The following is an 11,633-nucleotide window of genomic DNA, read 5'->3' as shown; positions in this document are numbered from 1 at the left end:
ATAAAAAACAGAGAATATCATAAATCACACATTTGTCAACATGCATTTGATAATTGCCATAAAATTCAATGGAATAAGTCCACAATTTTAACAAAAGAACAATCCACAAAAAAACGTAAAATTAAAGAAAGCGCACTAATTTTACTAAATCAAAATAATTGTGTTGCTTCATGTTCATTTAATTTAAGTCATACATGGTTACCTATGCTAAAATCTGAAGTAAACCAGAGAAACATACACCCAAATTAAATTTACACCAAAATTATTAATTAACATTACCTTTATTAATTTAAACAATGAGATTAAGTCAAAGCCACATAACTGACAATTTGCACAGACGAATTATCAGAGCGAATATAGCCTCAACAATATAGAACTTATCAACAAAGAAAAACAATGATGCTGAATCAAGAATCTACTCATAAATGAATGTAAACAAATCGCAGCTCTGAAAATTTTGTGAACAAAACTTAGATTAAATACTAACATTATTTGCATCCTCTCGCTTAATATCAATGTCCAAAATAGGCTTGATTTCCAAGAGAAACTGTATATTCTCTGCAATCAATATAAATCTGTTTTCTCTTCCTTATAAGTGCACCAACTTTAGCAATGAATTTGTCAGCTTTGTCTTTACCATAAAGTCTGCAAAGCATTAATAAACTTTGCACTTTCACTCATTTTTATTGTCGATCCTGAATCAATAATTTATATAGGTAGTTCCATAAATCCCGTCTAGAACCGTAAAACCTACGAAATAAGCTCGTAAACTAGCTGATGTATATTGGGGGGTTATTCATATTGAAATTGACTTTCTTCAGTTGGCAAACCACGCGGTAACTATGGGGTGGGTGAAGGAACGTGAAATAAATTTTAACAAGTTTGGTCGCTTTTCCGGCGACAAATAGCGCAAAAGGGAAATAGTTTGAAATTTATCAAAGAACTACGGCAAAGCATTAGCTGAACTTTGGATGTGGAGGATTTAGCCGCTAGGCAAGCGAATTGACCCTGGTTGAACCTTTTCCCATAAGGGTTTTCCTAACATTTTCAATGCGCCAGTGGAAAATTTGATTTAAAACAAAATTTCTATAAACCCGTGCCAACCATCCAAATTGAAAAAAGAAAATCATTTCGGGCAATGATGGAAATGGACTGTTAACGTTTCATGTCCATGCAACGAAAAGAGACATTTTCGTGAAAATCTCCAGTGTTGCTTTTCAAGCGTTCATCTTTTGTTGCATCCATCAATTTTGCCTTGGGCCTTATGAAAGTGAGCATCAATTTACCGGCAAGCTCTTCGTAGGATACACAACATAAAGTACGGGTGTCTTCGTTGTAAAATTATCAATAGAAAGCGAATTCAATGGATAGTCATATATCACGGAAGACGGGAAAGGGATTCGCGTTCGCATCACTCATGTTGATACAGACCTGCCGTTAAAAAACCATTCTTTGTCCTTAGATTGTAAAAGATTTATCTGCGATTTTTAGTGGGCTCCTCTTGGAGAATATCGTTTTGCTTATTTTCGCGTCCGAAAGAGGTTCAAACGTGAGCAACTGGAACACCATCACTTAAAAATATGAATTTGTAACTGGAATGTTATAATTCGAATAGTCAGAGTCAATCTGCTAAAAAATGAACATATAATATATTAATTGAAGTTTAGATATTCTGTTATTCTGGTAGAAAATAGAGAAGGACTGCTTTAAAATTTCAGATTCAAAGAGTTGAAGTCTGTATTCACAATTTCTTTTATTTGATTGTTTCGCACTTCTGCTCTTACGCTATTGATCTTTAAATAAACTCTATCCTCAAAACCTTTAATATGTCGCGTTCTCTCCTCAACATTTGTATGTAATTTAATGTGTTTCCATACACTTCTCACCTTCAAAATATTTTTTTTCTAGTGTTCAGTATAATCTTCTTGATGCCTCACTGAGCTTGCATTTTATATTCTTCCTTACCATCTACGATAACACAACTTTTGAAATGCGACATTCATATCAAGATCAGGGTCTTAAAACATGCTCCAAATTCATATCTTATTCCATTCCATATTACCATTAAATATTTACCATTAAATAAACACTTATTATTTCAAAATTGTCAAGACTATGTGGGATTTCTTTAGTTTCCTTAATCGTGAGAATGGCCCGCACGACAGAAACAGTCGACGATTTTGGTCCAGGAAAAAAGCTTTCCAAAGGAAGCAAAAAGTTTCGTTTAGGACGGAAACATAGCTTGATACATGGTCGACGAAGCACTTTTTGTTTCAGAATGATAAACATGAAGGAAGCGGTTGATATAGCCAGCACATGCTTCCCTCAGGATTTCTTAAGACAATTCTGTTCGAAAAATAAAAATGTTCAGCGACTGAAAGAGTACACACTTTCTCAGATGATTTCGGATCAAGTTTCAAACACAAGCAGAACATGAAGAAATTTAAACTTTATTATTGTTTAAATTGTTAAATAAGTTTTTTGTCTGTAATTGCAATATAAAATAACCAAAACTTGTAGGCTCCTTTATAGAAAGCCATGTTTCCATATAACTGATTTTATCCAAGTCGGTATACAAATTGGATCAAGTCGGGAATTCAAAATCGAGCAATTTCCCGCGACATTTCGCTATCGAGATTTCCCGTTTCCCATTAAATTAGCAATTTGGGTGTTGGTCAAAATTCCATTAAGATCCCCGCATTTCGATTATAAGACTTGAAAAATAGGCACCAATTATTTTTGTCACTCTCCTTAATGCGTCCAATGAAACATTCAAGGCTGAAATTTAGGATGTCAGTAGGACCCTTGTCCATTTCGTAGCCGATTGGGTCAAGGTTTTGAAATTTAACCTTCGGTAAAGACTTTCGGCTAAAATGAAAATACTTTTTTCGATCCCCGAATTAAGTGTTCTTGTTTTTTACTCAAAATGGCCTTTACACATAAAAAACTCCATTAAGTGAAATGGCATTTTCTGCAATCGTTTGTCCTGCTGTCTTCAGATCCCAGCAATTCCCATTCCGGGAATACGCCACTTTATGTAGGTATGTAAGCTTCTCAGATTTTTATCGTTTTTTTTTCTGGAATTCACGTTACATTTGGACGATTGGAAGTAATTTGGCCAAATGCCCCTGAAAATTACCTTATTTGGTATGCGCAAAGCATTGGAATAAAGCGCTTAAAGCACAATTGGCGCTTTTCCATTATTGGCTGACATTAAAGTTTTCCAGGTATTTTTCACCACAAAATGAAGACGCGCCTTAAAAGAATTAGAACTTCTCAACTCGAACCGATGGAATTCTGAAATTTTGCATGTTTCCAGGAAAACCCCTTCCCTTCCCCTTAATTATAATTTTATGATAAAATAATGATAATAATTTCAACAAACTAGGAGAATCTATTGAATTTGTAGACATTTTTGAAACTTCTTCGACGGTGTTGTACGTGCGCAGCCCTGCTAGAAAAACCTGAGAAAACTAGCGAAAGTTTGCATATCTCTAGAAACGCTTTTTACTAATAAATGTAAGGAATTTTAATGAATTTCGAATACCAGTTGAATTTCTGGACACTTTCTAAACTTCGCGTTTAAAAAAGGCGTAAGGGTGTCGGGTCTGTCTTAAAAAAATGGAAATTTCGAAAAACTTGAACTGATAGAGCACTGAAAGTTTGCGTATCTCTAGAAGAGCCTTTTGCTATTAACTGTGGAGACGGAGGAAAATTTCAATGAATTGGAAGTTAGTCATTGAATTACTACAAATTTTCGAATATTCTCTTTGTCACAAAACATGTAATACTGTCTTTTAAAAAATAGATCTACGAAACTAGAACCGATTAAACTTTTAAATTTTACCCATTTCCCGAAAAATCTATTGCATTTTTAGAAAAATCGGAAACTCCTTTTGCGCTGTCTCAAGCGCACAGTCCTGTCTTAAAAAACTGAGAACTTCCAAACTAGAACCAGATGGAATAGTGAAATATTGCATATATATCTTAGTGTGCCCAGTACGAATAATAATTAATTAATTAATTTGCAACCGTGGTTAAATTTCGCAAAATTGCAAATATTCTATTTCGTGTCAGTCACAAATCTTTATGCTGGTCTTTTAAAAGGTAGAAATTCCAATCACAAAATTGTGGAACTCTGAAATTTTACAGATTACTAAGAAACATTTTCCTAAAAATTGTAGAGAATTTCAAAGAATTCGGAAAACGTATTGAATTTGTTGAAATTTCTTATACTTCTTTGACTGTGTTGTGCGAGACGAGAACTTCTAAACTCGAACTGCTGGAACAGTGGAATTTCACATCGTTCTAGAAAAGCTTTTGGTTAATGACGGTGAAGAAATTTAATAAATTCGCAAAGCCCCTTAATTTTCTGAAAATTTTCGAAAATTGTATTTGATGTCCACAAATGCGCAGACCTGCCTTAAAAAATTGAACTTCCAAATTCGAACCGGCGGAACTAAAATTTTGCATATTTCTAGAATATATGTCTTTTCTTCGATAATTTTAGATCATTTCAATTAATTCGAAAAACCTACTAATTTTTTACAAAATTTTGGAACTTTTCCTACAATGCTACAAGTACACAGCCCTGTTTTTCAAAAAAGAGAACTTGCAAACTCGAAAAGATGGGATAGTTAAATTTTGCACACTTCTAAAAGAGGCTTTTCGAAATAGCCTACGAGACCTTAAATAAATTAATTCGCACCAATTAAAGTCCCGCCAAATTTCCAAACTTCTCTTTGGTGTCTGTAAAAAGTGCGCACATCTATCTTAAAATAATAAAACTTCCAAACTTAAACCGAATGAAAACGTTAAAAACATTTTGTAATTTTAGTGATAACTGATAAATTATTTAACCAGTTTATTACAAGCTCTTTCCAAACTAAACACGTATTTAGACCCCAGATGATGTTTTAAATTAAGATCTTGCGTGCCCTATTAAATGAGTAATTAATTTCAATTTGGGTCAAAAAGTAATTATGATTCATAGGGAATTCATCGGTTTTGTAGGCCGCGAGAATATTGAGTAGATTCGCGTTATTAAATCGAGCCTCCAATTTTGATATTTTGATAAATTCAGCAGGGCCCCCGGCTGAAATTAATAAACTTTCGCAAAAGAAATTATTCACTAATTAATAGTAAAATGGTTCATCAAATGAACATGCTCAGAAAGCTAATAAAGTTGACAAAATTTTCGGTTTTAGCATATTCCAAAGGAAACCCATAGGGAAAGATGATAAACTTCATGATGATCGATCAAATAAAGGATATTTAGAGCAAATATTGAAGCAATAATTTGTTTTTAACCGTTCAAATGTACACACACCGAATGTGGCAAAAGTAATCACTTCGCTTATCTTATTAAGCCATTTGTTGCGCAAAGACGAGGTCATAAGAGGTAATTTAGCAAAATTCCACACTTAATATGCTTGAAGCGTTAAAAACAACAGAACTGGAAAACGGGCAAAACATTTCAGGACTGTAAATGCATAATTTGTTGCAGCTGCCACAATATGCAGAAAGTCCCACAAATACACGAAATAAATCAATAATACGGCAATTAAATTCGGATTTCGTGTGCCGTTTTACACTTCCACGTCTTAATATGCAAATACTTTCTCCGCAATTCTGGGGACCCTTAAAAATCTCTTGAAACCAACCAGACGATGTTTAGTTCGCGTTCGCGATTTACAAAACGGGCACAGTTGAAGCGAGTTTCATGAGCACAAAAGTGCATGTTTTATTCAAACAGTTTTTGCTTGGGCCTAAACAACCAGAAAATGACGGTTAACTTGTACATTTTGTGGTTTGCCACCGTTTTAACACCGGCTCATGAGGAAAAAGGTACATCTTTTTTGTATGACTGCAACAAATATTTCAAAGAAAGCAGCTGCATATGGACATGCTGATTTAAAAAGAGTTTGACTCAAAATAACTGAAAATTGGGAAATTACAAAGAAAGCTTCATATAGTTTAGATAGTCTAATTGCGCTTTAGGTTGTTTCTCTGAAGCAATTTTGCTGCAAATTATTTATATTTCATGTCTGATTTTGATGTGGATTGATTGGCCTATAAGAACTGAAAAGCTTCATTTTAATTAACTTCTCTAAACCGCAACTTTAATATTTGAATCTTAAGATTTCCGCGCATCAAATCAACATTTTACATTATTCAGATAAGTCGCTCTTTTCTCATTTTACGCTCGCTCATATTGATAGATTTTACTCTTTCCGGCATGCCCTGCTCTTAATGGAGTTAAAAAGCACATTTCTCCGGAAAACCATGTAAACTTTAATGGGATCTAATATTTCTATTAAAATTGTAAAGGAGAAAACTTAGCATCGAATGTGCCTTTTACAATTCGTCCAGAATTGCGTTCAAAGTCTACTTCGTAAGTAAATTTTCCGCAAAATTGCTTTAATTTAAAGACCTTAAGGTTCATTTGGAAAACATTTTCCTACGAAAAAACACGACAAAAAATATCTTTGATCATGAACGACATTCGAACGTTAAAATGGCAAAAAAAACGCGTGGGTTTTTTTCTTCAATGGAATCACTATAAGATTGCATATAAAATACTTTTTAAAAATTGTTCCTTCAGCTCATGGTTATTTTTGATAACGCCAAGTGCAAGTAGGTTGCGTGTTGGATTTGTTAAAGACATACTAAAAAAGTGATAGTTTCCTTCGCTAAATGGTTGGTTTGTGTGAATTCTACGCAATTGGTTTTAAATGTGCTTGTTTCACGAAATATTGCACCTTTACAGAATGAAAACACGTGAATAACGGAAGTTTTACTTCCCTCCTGAAAACGGGCAAAAAATTAATTAAAAAATCAGGTAAAGTAAGGCATAAGCTGTAGAAAGGAATTATTTGGAGTTCTTCTGTGTGTTTTATTAATTTTTATTAAAAATAAAGACATAAATGGTCCTGATCAATTGCTTACTAGTTTTTCTGTATATTTAATGTATAATGGCGCATTTTAGAGGAAGGATTTAAAAAAAATGAACATCCCTCGGACGGTAAATTAATAAAATTAATAAAACCAAGAAATAATTTGAAACTTTTGAAGCAAAATTTCAGCGGGGTTAGAAACATTAGAACTAAACACAAGACAATCACGTATAAATTAAAAATTTTAATGCATTAACAACATTAACAACAATCTCCTTGTTCCAGATAAATTGTATCTATGACTGCAAAAGGCCGCCTAAATGGACGACATGAACATCACCGCCAACGTGAGCAATGAGCACGTTCCTCCCTTCTACTTCGTCCAGATCACCCAGACCATCCTTTTCTCTTTGGTGTGTTTGGTGGGAATAGCTGGGAACACCCTCGTGATTTACGTAGTGGTGCGCTACTCCAAAATGCAAACAGTCACCAACATGTACATCGTAAATCTGGCCATTGCAGACGAGTTTTTCCTGATTGGAATACCATTTCTCATAGCCACCATCCTCCATGGGCATTGGGTGTTTGGACACTATGCGTGTAAAGCTTACATGATTACCACCAGTATTAATCAGTTCACTAGTTCCATTTTGCTGTGCATAATGAGCGCTGATCGTTATATAGCAGTGTGTCATCCAATATCTTCACCTAAATGGAGGACTCCTTTCATCTCCAAAATGGTTTCGTTCTTTGCCTGGTGCTGCAGCATCCTCCTGATGGTTCCCATCGTCGAACATGCCCAAGAAGTCGACGGTCCCAATGGGCAAAACTCCTGTGCGATTATCTGGGGAACGGCGGAGTCCGAAAACTTCACCTCATACTTCCTCAACAACACCTTAACATCGAGCAACTCCAGCAACTCCACCCAATTCGACTTTGAGCCGGATTCCTCCCCCGCCATCGTTTTCACTATTTACACGTTTGTTTGCAGTTTTGCCATTCCCCTAACGCTTATTTTGTTCTTCTACTCGCAAGTGTTGAGGAAACTGAAGACAGTCGGGCCGAAGAACAAGTCGAGGGAGAAGAAGAAGTCGCACAGGAAAGTGACGAACTTGGTATCCAGTGTCGTTTTGGTTTACATTATCTGCTGGGCACCGTATTGGGTCACTCAGCTGGCCATTAGTAACTCCAATCACAACAATATTACGTAAGTTTTAATGATAAATTTCAATAGAAGAAGCAGTATTGATGAACCAACCAGCTAAACAAATAGTTCTTGACTTCAAACCCTTGTTTGAACAAATAGTCTTCACCTTCAAATACTTGAACAGAAATAAAGAAACACATATTTGTACATAGTAAAGTAAAGTGCGCCTTTTGAGACCCAAATACTCGATAAAGGCTGGTCTGAGCCGTTTAATGCAATTATACATTTTTTGACCAACATAAGCAGGAGAATAGACAAAATGATAGCAAACGTCGATATTCTAGGGGTTCCAAAAAAGTTTTTTTTAAAAACCTGCCAAAAGGCTTTTAAAAACCGCCTTTGGCAAACAGTGCTAAAAACAGTAACATATTTAAATTTCCCGCTCTTAAAACTTGTTGGTACTACTTAAATTGAATGAACAAAATATCTAAAAATCAGAAAATCTACTTGGGTTATCAAAAATCAAGCATTTGCTGAGTAATGTAGGCCTGGGTAACGCAGAAAATGTTTAGGAATTGGCGCGGTGCTGCGCAAATGGCTTGGTGCGCCAACCCATCGCACCGGCGCATTAACTCAGTTCCTTTGCTGGGAAAACGTTCATGACTTTTTTACTTGTTTTTAGATTTATTTGAAGGGCCATTTATTAAGAATATTTTTAAAATTTCTTCAAAATTTCAGAATTTTCCACTTTTCGCCAAGTTACTCTTTCATCTAAATGCTAATTTTTCTAAAGTTTCACTTAAAAATGCAGACAATCTTAAGGTATTTTCGAAGTCTTAAAATCGAGGCGCAAAATTACAAGATAAATTTATAGCTTAGTAAACATTTTATAAAACGTTTTTCAAATTCCCGTTTTCCCCGAAAACCATTAAGGTTTTCTCCAAAATCGATCACAAAACTAAAAGTTTTAATCGAAAACGCAAAAAAAAACCATTATTTTCTGACAATAATGGGGTCTTTTCAGCCAAAAATGACAAAATTAGTTTTGCCAGAAAATTCGCCTCATTCATCTGTTTGCAGGGAACTTCAGAAAGCCCATTTCAGCTTCGAATTTGGCACAAAAATTATTTGGAAAGTTCGCCGCCCTCATAGCTCTAAGTTTCTTTAAATTTTCAGGTCATTCCAGTTTTAACAAAGTTTCTATTAAGAAATTTTTTCTACGCAAAAATCGGATTAGTTTTTAGTTTTACTTAAAATTATTAATTTTATAAAATTAAAATTATTTTTCCACCTTCGAAAAAACCCTAATAATTAATTAATTATGGGTCTTTTTCCAAAAATATTTCCCCTAACTGAAAAAGCGAAGTTTTATAATGCCAGCCTGCTAACACTCTTTCAGAGCAAAAAATACCAATAAATGGTAAACAACCTTAAAAAGTTACGGATCTATCTTTATTGATCAATTGTCCGTAATTTCAGAAGACCATGAAATCTTTTAGCATCCGTAAATAAAAAAAGCAAGTAAAATTTGAAAAAAAAACTCCACAAAACAATGTAAAACTATTAAAGAAAACTACCAAACTAGCATAGGGAACAGCATTAAGCTGAGTCTGTCTCAATAAATGTAGTGCCATCTTCAGTTCCTCGTCGTCTTTTGAGACACTCTTAACAACTGTTTGAACCCTTGCACTTTTGGGTGAAGGGAACTATTAACTCTTTAATTAAACTTTCTATTAAAACCACTATTATTTCAGCTTGAACATAACACTTCATCTACTGGCATCCTGCCTTAGCTATTCAAATTCGGCAGTCAATCCCATACTCTACGCCTTTCTGAGCGACAACTTCAAAAAGAGCTTCTGGAAAGCCTGCACGTGTGCAGGCAATAAGGACGTTAACGCCACCCTCCATCTGGAGAACAGCGTTTTTCCGAAAAAATCAAAACCCTCATCATCAGAAAGGTCAGCCACCAAATGGCTAATTTTGTTTCGAAACTATGACTAATTGTTTTTCGTGTAGGTTCCGGAATACAAGAAACACGTCGATATGTCCCAATATGGATGAGGATGGTGAGGCGCCACTGGTGAAAGGCGATCCCTCAACATCAGCCACTGCATTAACAATGACCAGTCGGATCAACATCAATCTGCACGACAGTCGAGACAATGTGATGATAAAAAACGGAACAGCTCACCAGTCCCAACCCACCAGCTTATAATCACCTTTGAATGGGTGTATTTTGAAAATGAGGAGGATTTTTTGTAGCCAAACATATTGTGAACTGGTAGGAATTGAATTGGTTTGAAGCGGTGGACAGTCGGTGATTTTTTTTATAGTTGAACTGATGACTTTGAAGATGCAGAGCTAAACGGAGCGTTGTGATCTCGCAGTCATATAGGAGTTACAAGGTATCTAACTTCGCATTAAAATAATTATTTTGTCTGCTTTTTTAACATAATTCGGAAACAAACATTACTAACATTCTAGCTAAACATTTATAAGCTTAATGAAAATTGCTGCGTGAAATTGGACGCAGATTTTCATCTCCAGTATTTGCAAAATTGTGCGTTGAAAATAGGTAAAAGTAATGCGAATGAATGAAGCAACTTTCCGCAATATATAGCAAAGTAAATTTGCAAAATTTCTTGTTACTTTCGCAATAAAAACACCACATCCTTTCCATCCTTTCGCAACTGAAAACATAAAAGTTTTGAATATTCGATGTCTTCGTCATTTAGTTATTGACTTGTAAATATTTAGTTAGTTTGCCACTTTTTTATAAATGACAAAATATATATTATATTTATAGAGTATAATTTTATTTTTACACTATGTGGTAGATTTGTAAAGAAAACCAATTAACAGGGTAACTTAATGAATTAACTTTCATGCGTTTTATTGAGATTTCAAAGCGAGCCCATGAAATCTCATAAAAACAAGCCACTTAACTTGTAGGGCCTGTATGTATATCATTGTTGCTTTCACTGCACATAAATAGATCTTTTCAAAATAGTACTTAGCCTCCGCATATCGAAGATAAGTTGAGTTTTTATGCAAAAACTGTACTTACATATCAAGTTATGTAAATAACTGTGCCCTACATTGGCGAACAATTTTCGGCGCATTTGAGCGTTGATTATTCTTTGCCATGATCGATGTTATGTAAATATGAATTTGTATATTTTATATGGTTTTTGTTACTACCTGTGATATTAACATATATAAAAGTATTCGACGTTTTAACCAAGCTACGTCTTTGTATGAGTAGGAAAAACGTCTTGTAGATATAATTAATTAACACCCATTTAGTGTAGTTTGTAGGCAATTAATTTATGAATGAAATGTTCAGGACCGCCGGACGTTTATAATAAATATGTCCGATTTTCACGTAACACATAGTACTCATTTGTTAATAGACTATTTCTCAATGTTGTGTACGAATTATCGCTAAGTCCCCCTAACATAACATATTGGAAAATGACTATTTATCTGCCAAATAGTTAAGAGGTGTCGAAATCTGTAATGTCTATTAATCAAACATCAAATAAATATTGGCAAATCAGCCTTTTGTTGTCGTTATTTCCCTAAAT

General features: G+C 34.5%; 1 protein-coding gene across 1 annotated transcript; it reads left to right on the top strand.

Moving 5' to 3' along the window:
• Positions 1–5,767: 5,767 nt before the first annotated feature.
• LOC109535126 (somatostatin receptor type 2) lies at positions 5,768–11,605 on the top strand (the record flags this gene model as incomplete). Its single annotated transcript, XM_019900954.2, is given in 4 exon segments — positions 5,768–5,847; positions 7,182–8,103; positions 9,798–10,004; positions 10,063–11,605. Coding segments are annotated over 3 exon segments (1,293 nt in total). The 3' UTR covers positions 10,262–11,605.
• Between the last annotated feature and the right edge of the window lie 28 nt (positions 11,606–11,633).

Source organism: Dendroctonus ponderosae, unplaced genomic scaffold (genome assembly GCF_020466585.1).
Source record: "Dendroctonus ponderosae isolate FM_Combo_2020 unplaced genomic scaffold, Dpon_F_20191213v2 Dpon_F_20191213_5, whole genome shotgun sequence".
In the NCBI taxonomy this organism is placed as follows: Eukaryota; Metazoa; Arthropoda; class Insecta; order Coleoptera; family Curculionidae; genus Dendroctonus; species Dendroctonus ponderosae.
This window is presented reverse-complemented; position numbering and strand designations above follow the sequence as displayed.